The sequence below is a fragment of the Paramacrobiotus metropolitanus genome, unplaced genomic scaffold (genome assembly GCF_019649055.1).
Source record: "Paramacrobiotus metropolitanus isolate TYO unplaced genomic scaffold, Prichtersi_v1.0 Parri_scaffold0000068, whole genome shotgun sequence".
In the NCBI taxonomy this organism is placed as follows: Eukaryota; Metazoa; Tardigrada; class Eutardigrada; order Parachela; family Macrobiotidae; genus Paramacrobiotus; species Paramacrobiotus metropolitanus.
This window is the reverse complement of record NW_026570288.1, coordinates 529,213-548,919: the sequence shown is the minus strand read 5'-3', so window position 1 is coordinate 548,919 and position 19,707 is coordinate 529,213. Positions and strand designations below refer to the sequence as shown.

The 19,707-nt window shown below is 42.7% G+C and overlaps 2 protein-coding genes across 4 annotated transcripts in view; both read left to right on the top strand.

Moving 5' to 3' along the window:
* Positions 1-583: 583 nt before the first annotated feature.
* LOC129594421 (filamin-C-like) overlaps positions 584-19,707 on the top strand; it is a 45,661-nt gene continuing 26,537 nt past the window's right edge. Inside the window, exons 1-5 of one of the 3 annotated variants that reach the window (XR_008691192.1) lie at positions 584-1,309; positions 1,381-1,416; positions 6,211-6,321; positions 6,974-8,360; positions 9,052-9,331. The gene's annotated coding sequence lies outside the window, so the exon portion shown is untranslated. Of the gene's footprint in view, positions 1,417-6,210; positions 6,322-6,973; positions 8,361-9,051; positions 9,332-19,707 lie in introns of those variants that run through there. The other 2 variants (XR_008691191.1, XM_055491108.1) reach the window with 2 other exon arrangements.
* On the top strand, positions 8,192-18,304 carry LOC129594415 (filamin-B-like). Its single transcript, XM_055491097.1, is given in 8 exon segments — positions 8,192-8,360; positions 9,052-9,516; positions 15,964-16,428; positions 17,189-17,352; positions 17,408-17,454; positions 17,498-17,574; positions 17,957-18,051; positions 18,164-18,304. Coding segments are annotated over 8 exon segments (1,623 nt in total).

Genomic DNA, 19,707 nt, shown 5'->3' with positions numbered 1-19,707 from the left:
GCCTGCATATGGCAGAGTACGTTATATTTTATAAAAGTACAAGTACGAGTACCCTACTTTTTCACACGGCTAGTGTGTAATTACAGATACTGCTATAGACACTTTTAAATAACAATTAAATTTTATGGATCAATATATTTTAATTCCGTTCCGAGAAAACATGATTCCGTTCCGATTAAATTAATATATTCCGTTCCGTTAAAAATTTAGTATTCCGATTCCTATTCCGGAAATTTAATTCCGAATATTTGTATTCCGTTCCGACTATTATATTCCGATTCCATATTCCATTCCGACCAACTGTGTAGGCCGGCAGAACATGAGAGTACCAAAGCGCACACATGCTCATAGATGTTACGTGCATGAATTTTCATGCTTTCCCTAAAGGATTGCTGCAGCGCGCCCGCGTGGTTCAGATCAGCCTCCGACGATCGACCAGATTATTGACATGCCTAGTACGTACCAAGACATAGCTAGTGTACCAAGACATAGCTACACTGACTGACATAACAGACTAACATACAGAAGTATTGATTATAATGTAATGTAATGCATACGTTATTCCTACCAAGTACCAGCCATTCCATTGGATGTTTTACTGCTTCGCCGTTAATAATTAATTTATGTACTGTATTTCTTTGCTCTTTTGCTTTTTAGCTAGTACTGTAGTGCTTACTGCTTATGCTGAGTTATGTGCCTTATGGTTAGTCTGAGTTAATAGTATTAAATGAGCAACATGCCGCTCTATCTGCAGTTTCCTTGTGCCCTGAATTAACTTCATCAGTAAACATTAACTGCATATAGCCACTTAGGAAGGAGGACTATAATAATATGTTCGAAAACGATCTTGTATGGTGTTATGGCGCCGTGGACGTACAGGATGACGATGGATCATTCCGTCACGGCCTGATAGTTGATGTGGACGTAGCGAGAGGTTGTTTCATTGATTTTGGATATCCCGGCCACCATACTGAGCTAATCCCTTTTCATCGATGCTTTGGGAGAATTTCTCATTACCTTTTCGCCCCGGGCGACACGGTACAAATTTTGTGGCGGGGCTCAAACAGCGAGGCATTTCGCTGGTACCCGGCCACCGTTATCGCAGGATCGTATTATACTTTCGCTTTTGTCGAGGCTCAAAGGCACGGCAAAATTGTGAGGGAAGTGGCAAGACGCATGTGGATCATGCCTTCTGGAGAACGACCATCTTTCGAGCTAAACAGTTACAAGCGACTTAGTATGCCGCTGAGTTGGATAACTGCAGTTCTTGCCAAGGCGCGCAGCAAGCAAGACTTCTGGTGGTGGAATCGTGAGCATGGGCACAGTTTCAACACAATATTCGTAAAGGTTGAAAGCAGAAAGCTTCTCTATATTGCACAGGGGGATGAATCACGTCGGTGGAACTTTTGGGGATTGGTAAGAGTACATTAATAGCGTAAAAGGACGTTAACCTGTGCATGCAAGACCATGGGACGTTGGGACCATGGGATGTGCTTAATTGCAAGACGCATCGATGCATTTCCCTTTCCGCATTTAGTTTTTTTCCGTCCAGTAAAGAACTTTAACATATGATAACGTGGAGACACGAGTATTTATGTGAAATTGAAAATGGCTTAACGCATCAGTCCCTGCTACGCAGGATTACTAGGATAACTAAAATTTGCCGTCCGGCCCGTCCCTGCTACGTAGGATAACTAAAACTAGTAAACTACCTACAGGTAGGGTAACTAATCCTAATTTACTAATTACTTCGATTTTGAACTTCTTCTGTGGTCTTTCTATGACAAATTGGTTTGAATACTGGACTTAGTTGTATAGCTATTAAGTCGAGGTTCCAGCGGTTGTCTTTTAAACTCAGCAAATCTTTTTCTTGAATGAAAACGACATATTCTGATAGAGGAGACTTAATTCTTTACAATTAGCTAAAAGCCCCAAAATTAATAACCGCTGGAAATCTGGCCTTAATTTTTTTTTCATTTCGATTTCCTCGAAGTACGGAAACTACATATGGCCTTAATTGTGTGGCTATTACTGGATAAACAACGTTATATTGATTTCACTGAGCATGTTTCTGCGGTCAATTGTAATTCTAATACTAGTAATCGTTGATTTCACGTCATAGGGTGGGGAAGCGAACCGCCCTTATCATAAAATTTTAGTGCCAGGAAGCACCTTTGAATGCATTTAAACATGTTCCAAGTGAGTAAAATTCATTATCGCCGAAATATGTCTTAGTAAACTTAACAAGGCATTCTATACCGAAGCTCACCAAGGGTAAAGCAGTTCGCACTCTGCTATAACAGATTGTGAGCTGTTGAAGCCAAAATCTGTTTGTTGATACCAATAATATTTATACCTTCGTTAGTTTAACTACGTAGATCACCTAACAAAGTAAGAAAATCACAGAAAACGAGAGTACCAAAGAATAACATAAAGAAAGTAAGAAAACGTAAGATAAAAACATTAGATAAAAAAATAATAGGAAACCTAAGAAAACATGAGCTAAAACTAGAGCTTATAAGTTATAAGGGATTTGCCCGGTACATAGCACCAGTTTTGTGTACAGAGGGTTACGTTGAGTCATTTTTGCATAAATTTACTTAACTTTCCTCAGCTTTACTGTTACATAAACAAAAACGATATCTGAAAGCCTTTCTATCTACAACAACAATAAATTTTTCCACAGAAGAAGCTGTTTTGTGAGACACACAAATTTTATAAGTATAACAGGGTCTGCGAGGAACAGTAAACAAACCGCGAAACGATAACGCACCAACTAAATATAAAAAATGCTTAAAAATTATATATACATACTTCGAAATCGCTGGTTGTGAAAACTGCAATATAGGCTATATAGCTAAGTCTCAAGGCTTTCAAGTTAAATTCGATTCAGTGTGGTTCGAGTCGCTGGTCAGGTTTTTCGGCTGTGCGAACAGTAAGGACTGTAAGGATGTCCGAGAGAACTGTCATCTTCCTTACTTTCCCTGAACGCAGCCTAGGGATGACTTTATGAACCAGTGGCTGCATCAGATTGTTTATGTACATCTAAGCAGGGCGCAATCCGAGGGAAACCGAGAAACGGCTGAAAAAGGCGCCGATAGGGGAATCGAACCCCGGCTACGTCGTTAGATCCGCGTAGGCAGTACCACTGCACCACGGCGCAATACGTTGAAATCCTTTGAAAGATTTTGTCGCTTTACGTGAGCCGCTTCTCGCCTCACACCCCCTTTGCAGCTTTCGCTACGTCCTCGTAGCGAGACTAAGCGATCCTTTAAGCGGCGGCTCCGACTCACCGCATCCTCTATTCATTTTATCGTTTTATTCTTTTTTGCTCTGTTCCTCCCGTTCGAGGTTAGCACACCAGTCTCATACCATAGGTCCGTGATCGAACCACGATCTGCTACCATCTAAGCAGGGCGCAATCCGAGGGAAACCGAGAAACGGCTGAAAAAGGCGCCGATAGGGGAATCGAACCCCGGCTACGTCGTTAGATCCGCGTAGGCAGTACCACTGCACCACGGCGCAATACGTTGAAATCCTTTGAAAGATTTTGTCGCTTTACGTGAGCCGCTTCTCGCCTCACATACACAACGTTGATTGTTTCAGTGAAAAGAAAAACGAAGCGTATCGCAGTAGGTCCACGGCACGAAATTTTTTTGAACAGAGATGACAGTTTTTTTTTCTTTGCCTTCCAACACTTCAGCCCAGATTCAAAATTTTTGGAATAGTTAAAGACGTGACATAATTTTCACTGAGCGTTTTTACAAGCAAGATACATCTGTGTTTTTTCGATAAATATGATGTGTACCAGATTTTGACTGTTGAAAAAACTCGAAGAATCGAGGGACTCGCGAGAGCCGTTTGCGAGTCTTATCTTCAGGTACCACGCGATTGACACGAATCAAGATCTTTTTAAGCGCTTGCGCTTCGATGTCTTCGTAAAATATCGCATAGATTCTGTTAAGGGATAGTCAAAGTTTTCCTTCCAGCTGTCACTGAGGCTGAGGTCTGAAGGGTGTACGTTCTGGTCTTCCAGCTGTTTCTTTGCCAACCTAGTTTTCCAACTTCCCGGTCCATACGAGTTCAAAACGCTGCATGTCGTTGCATAAAAGATTACAATGGTTTCCGTTAGAAAACGTTCTATAATTTTTGAAATATTTTTACAAATTGTTACAAGAGAAAAACTCGGTACCTCGTTGGAAATTCTGTTTTTTTGAACCGTGTTGCTCGTTCGCAGTTTCTAGCTGGCACCAAATTATTACGAACCAGACCTGTGCAGTTATGGAAAATTGACCCAGAGTTAGAGTTAAGAGTTACAGAGAGCGTGCGAGTTACGCTACTGATGCAAGAAAATCAAGTTTTGAGTTATACTGCGAGTTACGCTACCATTGACAATACAAAGAATTTTCAGGAGAGTTACGTTAGAGTAAGTTTTTGGGAAAGCGAGTTACGCTTCAGAGTTACGCTATAACTCGATAACTCGAAAATAACTCGCGTTAAGTTAAATAGTTAAAAATAACTGCACAGGTCTGTTACGAACACTTTAGAGTATGCAACGTAGTGGCGAGCGGATATCAAAAAGCGAACGAAAACTTATTGAGAATTATTTTCACTGCTTGCTCAACTTGGCGTGAACACCCTCTGTAAATCGACGTGGAACTTTCTCTGCCGAGCCCTCCCAAACACTGTTTTGCATTCCTTTATAGTTTATGATATATTTTAGCCAAATGATTTTTTTATAATGTAGGCGTAAGTCCGTTTGCGCAACATCCGGTTGGGGAGTTCTGGCTGCAAGAAAATTCCAAGACGTTTAAATGCATTCAGGTGTAGTGACTGGAGTACCAGAAGTGTCATTATAAACCGATCTTCAGATTTTGTACGTACTCGTAAATGCGCGTTAATATTATCACAGAGGCAGCCATAAGTCGGCTGTCCGTAGTGATCTCAGCGAGGGAGGGCGGTCAGATGAAGATCCTGTCTGTTGAGGAAATTCCGAAAAATGGCGATGGAGCGGAATCGAACCGCTGGCTACCGAGTGTGTGATCCACGTAGCACAGCCACTGTGCCATCGCCGCTGTTGGCGAAGATCAAGATATTTGTGCTTGAGCCAACCAGGTAGGCGGCGGATGGGCGGCTGCTGTGTGTACAAGAGGATTCTCCTCTTACAATATGAAGATCGTTGTTACACCGAACCAGAGCTGCACATTTTTTTTGCAAATTTTAAAATGAATTTTAAATTTTTTTAATTTATTTTAAAATTCTTCTGTATTTGCGTTTACGTGCAAAATTAGAAGGTCGGTTTATAACGAAACTTTTGGTACGAGTACACCTCAATACATTTAAAAATTTTGGCATATTTTCTTGCAGCCATAACTCCCGAACCTCATACGTGAACGAACGGTTTTTACGCCCATGTACACAAATCATCTGGTTAAACAATGCCATAAAGCAATGCAAAACAGCATTTGGGAATGCGCGACAGCGAAAGTTCCCGTGGATGTGCACGAATTTGGTGATATGTGCCGGGCCAGATCCCTTAATCAAGCTAACAAGCCTAAGAAACTTATAAGAACCGCAAATAACAATGCATAAGCAGTGATCAAACCGCATGCACCATGTTCACCTTGCATTTTCGGTTCTATCCGCGAACCAGCCTCTATGGTACTACGGTGCTGTCGATATAATAAACGGTGATCAGTTTGCTGAGCAGTCTGAACCATGAAGTATGCTTATCTACCAAAAAACACAGCTGTACTAAGGTAGGCAGGGTAAACGTGGTTTTGTTTGATTGTTTGTTTAGTAGGCTTGACGCCTACAACAATCAGGCGTAGCCTGCATGAGATTGTAGACAAACGTTCAAGATAAGCTGCCACAATTATGGACAGCTATAGTCTGTAACAATTCAAGCACAATAAGTCATTTGTACTACGTATGTGACGCAAAAATCAAACGAGATCGCAGAAACTATTATTTGAATCAGACTCAATCAGTACACCCATAACAAGTCATTTGTACTACGTATGTGACGCAAAAATCAAACAAATCGCAGAAACTATTATTTGAATCAGACTCAATCAGTACACCCATTGCGGCACGAAACACTGGTCGGCCAAATTTCACGTCGCCCGTGCTATATACTGTAATTCTGACGTTAGCTTTAAAAGACGATGCTGATGCACACTACAGACGCTTTAAATTTTGTTTTATTAGGTCGAAGTATTTCGGATAATGGCTAAGCGGACAACAACCTATGAACTGCGTAATGGGAAGAGGTATTTAGAAAGAGAACGCGACAAGCCCATTGCGTTCAGATCCTTTCTGGTAAGAAGTCACATTTTGGTAATCAAGATACGATCGGAATCGGGTATTTCGGGTATTTACGAGGCAGAATCGGATATGTAGAAATGCGCGCATACTACAAAAACTGATAGTACTTGTTTACTAAAGCAAAAATGGCCTGCGCTACAGACTATAGCCCTGCCGGGCCAAGTTAGGACGCAGTACATAGTTGCGTAAAATGAAATGGACGTATTTTCTATGCCCTTTTGGTTGTTTTCAAAGCTTTCCTCGTGTAACTCACATGTCAGGTCACTGCCGGGTTCATTAGCAACAAATCTTTTTATCTTTATTTATATCAGTAAGGGTCAGGGAGTGATTAAGGAGATGGGGTGGCGGTCATTTTTAAGGGGCTTATGTATACCCGTCTCTGCCCGTAGCATGTCCATTTTGCTTGACCTGACCCATGACCTTCATTTTGCTTCCCGACAGTTTAATGACTGATATATTGCTGATCAATAAACCTGCTGACCGAGAGTTTGCTGGCCAACAGTTCGACTTCCTACAAGCAGCTCTGATTGGTGTCGCAGCTTGGCCCTGCTTGGCCCGGCAGCGCTGTATATGCCCAGTGTCCTACCATACTTCAGTAAAAAATCGATCGGATGAATGATCGTTTTTATCTTTTTATTTTTATTAGGCTACCATATCCACAGCACTGTATCAGCATCAACCGTGTATAAATACTTGTATTCCAGTGGAAGCCTTCCATCGGATATTTTCCTTTCTGGAATTTCAGGACGAACTGAATTGTCGTAAAGTGTGTAAATTCTGGCGCATCATTTTAACAACCGCTCCCGCTGGTTTGCGGATGGAATTTAATCTGCAGAAATATGGGAATGACCAGCTAGCTTTAGCTTTTGAAGAAAATATTAACCGATTTACAAAAACAATTATACTATCGGGTAGTGGCTGGCACTCTTCCCGCTCCACCGATCCCATCGCTATTCTGACTGGCCTACTAAAAGCAAAAAGCATCAAGCTGCAGGCAATCATTATTTCGAACTGGTACGTTTGGGCGCCAGATGTCTTGTCGTGGTCCAGCTTGTTAACTCTTCAATTTCGATCTCATTGGAATATCGTTTGTGACAAATTAATCCTAGAGAATGTGTATATGAAAGGACTGATGTACGTGGATGCCGAATCATGCAGGTGTAACTGGGAAGCTTTTGTTGGGCCTTATTACCGCAGGTTTTGGACACCGCAATATCTGGACTTAAGTACTGACATTTTTTTAAGCAAGTGTGTCATCAACACAAATCAAAACGAGCAAATGCAGTCTGCAAGGCAGTTTCTGGAAAATAATTGCCAACCGATGGGCGACGAAGGCATTCGAATGTTGCAAAGCCAACTAGACGCTCGTCCTGTACCAAAAAGGATCTTGATACAATTACTGACGCAGTGGCAAGCGGGAGATGCACGATTCACTGGCAAAATGGATGACCTGTTGGCTCAGGTACCATGCCATTCCCTGCGAAACTTAACTTTGTTCGCATTGATGTGGTACCTGGACAGCCGCTCTGAAAAAAATCTTCTTCATCAGTACTGAAGAATGACCTTGAACTTGGGGAGCACGTAAAATCTTTGACCACCGTTTTCCTTCCAAACAATTTGCTGACCGATACTGCTACCTGCTAGCATGTAAATAACACAACCTGCTGACCGAGAGATTACTGACCGGCATTTCGGTTTTCGACTGTTTTATTGCCCGACCTTTTCCAGGAATTGTTGTTTTACCGATCCATTGTTTTCGGTCTGGTTTCTTGGTTTCTTATCCTTTTTAGGAATATTTTCTTCGGTTTCTTGGCATTTTGGGTGTTTTTTTGTTTTCTGATGTTCTCTTGTGCGTCTTGTAATAATGAAAATTTATTGTCCTTGCAACGAGAAAAATATCACGTTCGAAACGTCGGAAGCCAATCGCGGGAAACTGTCGGCGGAAGTCCGCGGACCCAGTGGACTGATCCCCGTCAAGGTGGAGAACGTGGGCAAGGACCGGGTCAAAGTCAGCTTCACCGCGATTGCCGAAGGTAAGCACAACGACAATGACTAAAAGTATTGAAAAAGAACGAAATTAACAAAATCAGTTGATATGATTAGTAAATGAGCAATTATTTTAACGGCTATTTTAACTGCGGTATTATGAATTATTGCAGTATAAATTACTATAGTCTGACGTACGCCGCATCAATTGCATTAGTTAGCTCGTTTATTAAATATTTATAAGATTCATTGTAAATCAAATAGTTCAGAAATATTAGCGTTTTTACTGTTACCTACTGGCCCAAAGATTTGCTGTAAGAATTTACTGCTTTAATTTAGGATAGACATTTGACTTAAATGTTCGGATAAATCCATAACGGAGCTCGAGTACGGATCTTTATTGTGTCTTTGCCTGTTCCATGCTTGGGACAGCGTTGACTGAATATTTAGCAATTCTAGCCGGTAGTAATAGCTTTAAGAAAAAAATTAAATTATACCGTTTGATTGTTTCTTGCGCTTTACATATTAAGCGAGAATAGACAGTTGGGAATGGGGTTAGCCACAATTAGCCGTTATACTACATTTGTATCGCAAAGTACTTATTTTTGCTCTGTAGTCACGTGATAATATCATTAGGTACTGGAACTCACAAAGAAAATACAATACGGGGAAAATAACAAAATCTACATTTAAATTAAAATACGTGAATTTTTGTGAAGTACCATTGTCATGCTACAGGTCATCACGATATCCACGTGTGGTGGTCGGAGCAGCCCATCCCGCACTCTCCGTTCCCGGGCTGGGCCGAACCGGCCCTCATCCCCATCGACGCCGGCCGCGTGCGGTTGCGCGGTCGCGGCCTGACCGAGGCCAAAGTGCGCGAGGAAGCCGAGTTCATCATCGACGGCTCGGAGGCCGGACCCGGCGAGCCGGAAGTCCACATCAGCGGCATCAAAGCCGACATCCCGGTAACCCTGCAGCATCTGGGCAGCAGCGTGTACAAGGCGACGTACACGGCGCAGCACAGCAGCTCCTACGTTCTCAACGTCAAATGGAGCGGGGACACGGTCAAAGGGTGCCCGTACAAACTGACGGTGGCGTCCGCCGGGGATGCCAGTAAGGTGGTGGTCAGTGGAGATATCAAGAGCGGAATGATCGGCAAGGATATCAAGAGTATGATCGATACGCGCCGCGCTGGACCAGGTACGTCCGAAATGATAACTGGCCTGCACACCGTGACTTACACCCGGGCCGTACACGCGCACCTTGCTGGGATCGGGTGTACCGGCGATTTTAATGGCAAACGGACTTCTTGCAGTTAGCCACAGTTAATTATCACAACAATTCGCAATATACATAAGTCAGACGACGGAATTCGTCGTTTACAGCGTACCGGGCACGTGTTCTCCGTTGTATTGATGGTGAGCAAATGTTGACCGGCTTCGGCTGGTTTGATTCGCAGTGTGTACGTTCCGTCCCGGTGGTCATACAGCTCACAGAACGCCTCTTTATGCGGACCCATACAGTGTACGGACAGTTCGCCTGCAGAATTACGTATTACATAATAATTATATATCTACGTCGCCTCCCGCCTCCGCCGGCGGCTACCTCCTATTCGCAGTGGCGTCGTGGATCCGCCGATATCTGAGACGAATGAAAGAGATTGCAGAGATTTTATGTTGTTTTGTGACGCGCGCCATGCTTTTCAAATGGATCTTTTCTTCCCCCGTCGGCGGTGTGTTATAGACTGTGGTGTGTGCCCCTTCTCCCTGTTATTATCTTTTTGTTGAGCGCTGGCTTGATTTGTGGTTCAAAGTTTAGAATTATTATTTCGCAAAGTTCCTGCTTATCCAGTTAAATTGAGTTAATCCCCGATTTTCGCCTGCAGTTTGGAGTTGTAATCTTGTTTTTATCCGGTGGTGTGCGCGCTGTACCCGGCTGTTCTGAGTTCAGACCCGAAAATATTTCTAACAGTTAGTAACTGATAACGTGTAAACCGGTATCACGTGTATATTTTTAAAAATACCAGGTATCTCCATTATAAACTCGAACACAAGTACAGTTTGCTAATTTCTCATCCGGATGACCTTTTTCGCCAAGCTTCGTATGCCGTAAAACCATATTCATAATCAGGCATGTCAGAGACCGCTCACTCGAGGCGGTAGACACCTCTTGTGGCTTGCTCTGTCGCCCGCACGCGTATGGCCACGCCATCCGTGCCGCTCATATACGCTGATAACTCAGCGTATACTTTGTCTACGCTGACCAATCAGCGTTCGCTATGCACTTTGGAGGTGTGGCCCAGCGCTTACGAGCGATTCCATGCTTTGCGGTACCAGCTGTGATTCAGCTGCTGCATGCCGCGGGATTATCACGATTTCCACCGAGCTCGCTGGCAGCCACTTTCACCACAGCTTTACCACATCGGGTTTTCTGTGTTGTTTTTGTTGGTTGCTTTATTGTTACACAATAAAGGAGGATATTGCTCCCATTTTGCTCTCTGCTTCTGTGTCATATCTGACAGGCAGGTGCCTGTTTTCCGTTAAAAAGCAGACCATCCGCTTGAAGTAAAACTGTTTATTTTAATTGATTCCTTGTACGATTTTGTAAAGATTAATACCCTAAGCAAACCATTAAGAATATCTCGCAAAGAAGCTTCTGGTTTCCACTGTTCTACGATTTCCCTTGTTATGCAAAATATTATGGTGAAGGCTCCGCATACCACCTTTATACCACCGTTGGCTCCTAGTACCACCTTTCATACCACCTTTTGCGCACCACTTTTGACTCCGCATACCACCATTTAATTTTTTAAAATTTAATTTTTAATTTAGTTTAATTTTTTAACCTCCAGAAACGAGATCCAAATCTTTCCATGTACCGACTGGAAAAAGATATATATGTAGCAACTAGCAAGTTGAAGGCATTCAGTATCGCAACCGACGCCATGGAAAAACAGTACGAACACACATCGGAAGTACTGTTTGTATGTGCTGTTTGTATTCGTACTGTTCGTATGGAAGCGTGTGTCAGTAATGTCCGCACAAAACGTTACGTTGCGAACATCATACATCGAACACGGTATCCGAAAATGGCTAGTATAATATTGTGAAAAGATCAGGATTTAGTTTTATAACCTCCATGCAGCATATCTTATATGTATATGAAGCAAGCGCGTCGATTTGGACGCGGCTTGCTTCATATACATATAAGATATGCTAGGGTGGTGGGAATAGCCATAAGATAGACGTGCCAGGGTGGTGGGAATAGCCATTTTCTTTTGGGTTTTAAAAAACGGCTACGTGACAAGTCGTCGCGAGACAGTTCGTCGCGGGACATTTCGTCGGCGACACTTCGTTTAGAGGACTTCTGGTCGTGGGACAACTCGTATGTGGACGTTCCGTTTTACGGACATTTCGTTTTCGGATGTTTCGTTAACGCGACAATTGGTAGCAAACTACTCGTTGCCAGGCTAGGACATTTCGGCGCACGGACTTTTCGTTGATGGACTTTTCGTTGTGTGAAATTTTGTTATTTTCAAGCCGAAGTTAATGACAAATCAGAACCGCCAAGAAGAAAGTCTTAATAAAATATAAAACAAAACCGAAGTAGATACAGTTAATAAAAATCGTGGAAGGAGTTTAACCAACCGCGATCGTTATTGCTCAAAATTACAAAAACTAAGGCATGCAAAAGTTTAATTAACCACACCACAGTTCGACACATTCAAGATTTAGCAAACAAAAACATCTTGCTTATGCTAATGAAAATATGCGTAACTGACCGCTCACACACTCAATTCCAGGTCTGCCGCAGTGTTTCGCAAGAATCCGACCTTTTCCTGGTTGTTATAGTCGTTGACGATGTTGGCAAGGCGGTCAACCTGGAACTGTAACCTTTAGCTGAAAAATTGAGGAAATATTTGTTTACGAGCGGCTGATTCTGAAACTTTGGTTTTGCCACTGAAAAACTGATTTTTAAAGGAACAGATCATGACTTCTCTGGCATTACAACCAGAAGGCAGAAGGGGAAAAGTATTGTCATCCTTCAAACACGGAGACAATTGAAAATCACTGACATTTACGTGCGATCTGTGTCAGTGTAGCCCAGAAACTATTTTATTCATGCAGTTTCTGTAGTGTCAAAATGTACTGCGTGATGGAAACTGGGACACCCTTTATCACTGTCTTGAAGTGAGAAAGTGATTCTGCGTTTAACGATGTCTGCTGTGCACACGTATGAATAATGATAGACTGTACAGTGTGCAGAGAAGCTTGTTCCTTGCTAAATGTTCCAACCTAAATTAATAATGGCAATCAAGTCTCTCTTGCTTTCCTCTCTGTTAATCGTGCACAAACTTCAAATACACACAATTATTATAATATAATTGTTGATGGTTTGCCATAATGCACAATTTTCTAATATTTTAACTGCAGAAACCACAAAAATATTGAATCTTAACATACAGTATTTGTAATAGTGTTTCTGTATAACACAGAGCAGTTTTTAGATTTTACTGCATGTTTTACACGCAAGTACCTAATTGAATAACTGGGTAAGTTTGCTCAATATCTACTAGTACTAATAATCGAAATAATATAATGTTTTCGAAATTTTTAAAAATAAGGAGTTATTCCATATGCTGGGCTTGTCTAAATGAGATAAATTTTGAGTGAAACGGCGGCATATTCAAGCTAAAATTAAAATTTTCAATTAAAAAATTGCGAATCCAATTGTCCTGACGACGAAATGTCTGAACTCGAGTTGTCCGTGTAACCACATGTCTGATTGCCAGATGTCTCAAGACGAAAAGTCTAGCGACGACAAGTCCTTAAATGAACTGTCCCCGCGACCTAAAATGGCCGAAAAGTGTCCCGCGACGAGATTTTATGCGACGACTTGGTCGGTAACGTTTAAAAAACAGTCTCGACTATCGCCTCCGCGTTTCCTGTAATCGTGATCAAAGTTATGAAATCCGAAGATTTTCTAAAAATTTGGTTTTTGTCGCTATAATTTCTGGATGATATTCGGTGAAAATAATAAAAAATTCCCACGAATTCTGTGGTAGTCAATCCGGTCACTCACCCAAAGGAGGCTGAGGCGGAACTGGTCTGACAAGAGAGGTGGAATTACCCCCGTGTAGTACATATTCAGCTGAGTTTCTGTGCAACAGAAAGGTCACTACGTTTCCTAGCATTTCTCTTCGCTGAATAGTGGCAGTAGCTCGGTCAAGGACTTTCTTCATAGCTTTATTCGCAAAAGGTAATTCGTAAACCTTCTTGATTAACTGCTAAACAAATGTCCCCCTCAAGCGTAGTCGACACTAAGAATGCATTTGGCAAAAGTGCGCAGATTCGAGACTTCAGTCCATGGATGAGGGCGTTTGCCGTGCTAAAAATATATCGGTGTGCCATATACCAGGAGGTGGACCTACCTATGATGAACTACATAGATCACGTCGCGCAGATATAAGCGGGGAAAGGAACTGCTGTTGACCAGTGGCTTGATTATGACCGACAGTTCCGTTTAGTCGTTTGACGAAATCCAAATGATGTCATGCAGTGGTAGCGCAGAAATGACGACGCTTATACCAAGTATTTGATGCAACCACTTGGGCATGACGCTGGTCATCACACAGGCGGTGTAGGCAGAAATACTGAGGTCCAGTGTTATAACTGCTGGAAATTCGGACACATCAGGCCTGAATGTCCGCTATTGCAAAGTAGTACCAGCAATCGTCGCTCATCGTGGGTAGGTCAGGTTGGTTCTCAGCCTCCCGCAGGTAGCGGGGAGCCAAAGATGACGAAGTGTGCCACCTATGGAACAAAGGTCACTGCACAGCCGCGGGTCGGTTCTGTGGATATGGTAGCCAACACTGTTGTGCCATCTGTGGTCAACGCGAACACCACGATGTTTAGTGCAAGTCGAAAGCAAGTCACAGTGCACAGTAACATCATCACACCTTTGAAAGCTGAAGCTTTGCACATTACCTTAGGGAACACTCCGATCAGGATACTGTAACTTTATTGGTCAAATCAAACTCGCAATACACAAATTCAAAAAAAAACACGCTAAGATATTAACAGAAAAATTTCGTTCGGCTTATCCGCCCTTCCATCGTCCCCAGCACTGACGCCGCATTTCCTCGTTGAATTTCCATGGACAAACGCTGCCGCAGAAATTCGTGCGAGCTTGTTTCTCCGGTGTGCATTCTTTTTTGCCCTGCTCTTTGATGATTGTGATCGCCGACGGTCCTCACGGGCCCAGCGTTTCGAAAGCGATCGGAACAAATAGGTAGGATTATGTTTCATATAAATTAAATATTCTACGATCACCTTCGATACGTCGGAAGCCTGTCCAGGGAAACTGTCGGCGGAAGTCCGCGGGCCCAGTGGACCCGTCAGTTTCAGAAGGTAAGCACAACGCGACAATTTAAAACAGCGACAAAATTAATTAATACAGTAGATGAACAAATATTTAAACAGCTATTTTAACCGTAATATAAATTACTGCGGTATGAACTACTACAGATTGCAGATCTGTATAGTCTGGCATAAATTGCACCCACTGCAATATGTAGCTTGTTTATCCGATATGAAAAGCTTTGAAAAGCAACATGGTTCAGAAATATCACCAATTTTACTCTTGTTATGTATCTGCTGGCCCAAAGATTTGCTGTGAAAAGCTACTGTTTTTGGGTCCCAAAAACAGTAGAAATTGGACTTAATGTTCGGATAGCTCCATGATAGAGCTCGAGTACTTAATTTTATTGGGTTTTTCCATGTTCTACGCTTTGGACAGCGTTGACGGAGCATTTAACAATTCTAGCCGGTAGTAACAGCAAAAATTTAAAAATTTTCCAAAAATTTAGAAATATAAAACTTTATTAGAAAAACATTTATTTTTAAAATAAAGTTTGATGGTTTCTTAGAGTTTGCAAATTAAGCGAGGACAGATAGCAAAGTTTTATTATCGATTTGGAACTGGGGTTTTCCACAGTCAGCCATTGTACTACGTTTGTGCGTTCAAAAAGAATTATTTCGGTTTTCTAGTCAGGTGATAATCAGTATCAGGCATCCTGGAATCGAAAAAGAAACTAAAATACTGACGCAGTAGGCGTAGTATGCCCATACTTTGTACGTACGTCGTAGTTCACGTACGATTTACCTGTTCTTATCTAAAGCTTTTGATCGCTAATTCCATCAGCGATTCTGTTTGTGTGATTAGTCTTGTCGGAGTCTGACTTGAGAGTTTGAGTGTGAGTTTGGTCTTGGCAGATCTGTATGCGGTGTGTGCAGATTTGATGGTGTTGGCTGGAGAGTCTGTATGCAGTGTGTGCAGTCTTCAGATTATGATTAAAGGTTAGGAGATCCTGAGTTACCTTCTTGTGGCGAAAGCATTAGTGTGTACCTGCAGGAAGTCACATTTGAATCTGGATGAACATCATCCAGATACTGGTTGTGAGCGTAGGAGTTAGGAGCAGATCACCGTTCAGAACAGAGATTCCCACTCTACCGACTGTGTGTGGTTGGTCATCTAGTACGGTAGATGTAGTGCATCTTCCGTATAGCATGTCAATACGCAGAAAATAATAAAATTCGCTTCTGAATTAAAATACGTGCGTTTGAAAGTAAAACTGCCACACTATAGGTCATCACGATATCCACGTGTGGTGGTCGGAGCAGCCCATCCCGCACTCCCCGTTCCCCGGCTGGGCCGAGCCGGCCCTCATCCCCATCGACGCCGGCCGGGTGCGGCTGCGCGATCGCGGTCTGACGGAGGCCAAAGTGCGCGAGGAAGCCGAGTTCATCATCGACGGCTAGGAGGCCGGACCCGGCGAACCGGAAGTCCACATCAGCGGCATCAAAGCCGACATCCCGGTGACGCTGCAGCATCTGGGCAGTAACGTCTACAAAGCGACGTACACGGCGCAGCACAGCGGCTCCTACGTCCTCAACGTCAAATGGAGCGGGGACACGGTGAAAGGGTGCCCGTACAAACTGACGGTGGCGTCCGCCGGGGATGCCAGTAAGGTGGTGGTCAGTGGGGATATCAAGAGCGGGATGATCGGCAAGGATATCAAGAGTATGATCGATACGCGACGCGCCGGACCAGGTAAGTCCGAAAAGTATCCTCGTGTTACATTCCCGGCAGAATAATAATATGCGATTTAAAAATTATGCCACGTATAAAAATTATCATTATGGGGGGTGTTAAATTATCATTATGGGGGGTGTCAGTTATCATTATCGTGGTGGCAGTATGAATTGTGCCACAATATTGTGCCGAGAGAGGTTGATCGCAGAACAGTGGAAATTGGTAGCCCTTTGCGTATTGTAATCGTTGTAACAACAAGTGAAGAGCAGTGTACCGCGTGGCGCTTAAGAAACATATTTTTTTGCTGCTGAAGCGGAAGGCCGTATTGTAGATTTTTCTTATGAAAAGTTTTGCTACAATATACAAACGTACATACTATGTGATAAAATATAATAATCGTTGTAATACACTGTACACATAAATAAATGCGGCAGTATTACAGCTTAATATGCTGTATATGAGTAGCTGCTTTAATGGTACGTCAAACAAAAGCAAACCATCCGCCTGATGTAAAAAAAGTTTATTTTAATTTCTTCATTTATTTTTTGTATGTTTTATAACGATTTAATATAGCCGTAACCAAACCATTAAAATTGCCACCGAAGAATTGTCTAGTTTGCACTGTTTTACGATTTTCCTTATTAGACAAAATAATATGGCACAACCGATTATTCTATACGCGTCCTTTACACATTCAAGATTCGGCAGTGTGTTCCCAAACCATTATAAGCACAGATAATGAAGTCTAGTGGATGTTAATTATGTAATAATTCTGCAGGCGAACTGTCCGTACACTGTATGGGTCCGCATAAAGAGGCGTTCTGTGAGCTGTATGACCACCGGGACGGAACGTACACACTGCGAATCAAACCAGCCGAAGCCGGTCAACATTTGCTCACCATCAAGTACAACGGAGAACACGTGCCCAGGACGCTGTCAACGGTTAGCTCCATCATCGCATTGATTATTACAATGTTTTCTGTGTTTCTGTTTATAGGAAGTCCATTTGCCATTAAAATTGCCGGTACACCCGATCCCAGCAAGGTGCGCGTGTACGGTCCGGGGTGAATCACGATGTGCTGGCCAGTTATCAGAGCCGGTTCATGTGCGAGACCAAAGGTGCCGGTGCTGGGCAATTAACCGTGCGCGTGCGCGGGCCCAAAGGTACGTTTTACAATCAGTTTTACTGGCTTCCAACTCTGCGGATGACTTATCAGAAGTAAGTTATAAATTTCCTAAAAATAGTATAAAAATTCCCAAAAACAATAAAACTAGGTATAAGAAAGGACAAAAAATGATTTGAAAATAAAAAAGTTATTTTTAAGCGAAAAACTGTTTAAATTACAATAATGATTGATTGGTTGAATGGTAATTGAGTATAATTTAAAAGAATAATCTAAAAGTAATTATAAAATAAAATAATTTTTAATTTAAAAATAATTGTAAAATTTCTATTTAATATATTAAAATAAGAATACAATTTATAATATTTTTTTACCTTGTAAATAAAGCCATAAAAATTATAATTTATTTTTTGGTCTTGTAGGCGCCTTCCGCGTGGAGATGCAGCGCGAGAGTCAGAAGGACCGCACCATCCTGTGCAAGTACGACCCCACCGAGCCCGGCGACTACCGCATCGAAGTGAAATGGTCCGGCGAGCACGTGCCCGGCTCGCCCTTCAACATCTGGATCTTCGACACGGAGGAGGAGCTCAACCGTTTCCTGCGCACCGGCGAAATCCCCGTCCCTCTAGTCCTCGGCCGGCTACGTGCACGGCGGCGGCCCCATGCCGGAGTACACGTACGGCAACGCCAGCGGCGTCTACGTCGCCTCCCCGCCGCCGCCGGCGGCTACCTCCTATTCGCAGTGGCGTCGTGGATCCGCCGATATCTGAGACGAATGCAAGAGAATGCAAGAGATTCTAGAGAGATTTTATGTTGTTTTGTGACGCGCGCGCCATGCTTTTCAAAGGGATCTTTTGTCCCCCGCGATGGTGTGTTATATATAGACTGTGATGTGTGCCCCCTTCTCCCTGTTATTATCTTTTTGTTGAGCTCTGGCTTGATTTGTGGTTCAGAGACTAGAATTATTATTCCGCAAAGTTCCTGCTTATTCAGTTAATCCCCGATTTTGCCTGCAGTTTGGAGGTGTAATCTTGTTTTTATCCGGTGGTGTGCGCTATGTACCCGGCTGTTCAGAGTTCAAACCCGAAAATATTTCTAATTGTCAGTAAAGCTGATAACGCATAAACCGGCATCTCGTGTATATTTTTAAACACGTCTCTATCACAAGTAAAATTTGCCAATTTCTCATCCGGTGACCTTTTTCGCCAAGCTTCCTATGCCGTAAAAACCATATAAACTCATAATTACACAGGTGTCTGGTAGCCTGTTTTCCGATAAAAAGCATACCATCCGCTGGAGTAAAAGTTGTATTTTAACTGATATTCTTTATACGATTGCATAACGATTAAGACCCGAACCAAACCATTGATAATACTCACGAAGAAGTGTCTGGTTTCCACTGTTCTACGATTTTCCTTGTTAGACAAAATATTATGGCATAATCGACAGTGATGCGATACTTTGAAAAGTGTGTAATTCATTGCAAGAGTACAGAAATATTAGATAACTATTATTTTATACAAGAGGCTTTTCCGTATGCGCTTCGTCTTTATATAGTCAAGATACAGTCACACCATTATAAGCTGCGCGAAAACAGGGTCGGGTAGATTTGTAAGCAGACAGCAAATGCAAAAACACGGAGCAGATAGATAGCAGACACTGTCCACGCCAAAAGCCGCAGACGGGTGGTCATGTGCTTTAACTGGCTGTCGAGTGGAATTGCTTCCGGATGCATTTATTAAAACTTGGTTTTCTGTTTCAATATGGCTGGATCCCGATCATGCATGGAAACGGTATCTGCAAGGTCCCTGATTCGTGGCCACAGCAAAACACGGACAGCATTCAACACCGCTTACTGTTTCGTAACGGCCCGTGGCGGCAATTAAAGTCACCGGCTGACTAAGGTCAAACGCTTGACGCTGGATGGTGAATTTCTTGTGCAGCTTGACGACGCAGTGGAGTTCGTTGTTCACGTAGGAAGCCGATTGGACATTTAGCGGTGCTTGCTATAAGATGTACTAAAGCGTCTATATTACCAAATTAAGTAACGGCAAGCCTAAAACTAACACAAGGCTATAGCGGGTAAAAACAACACTCTCGGGTTGCACTGCACAGATACGTGCCGTTAACGACGCACGATTCTTACATCAACAGTCTGCCATCCAATATTAAG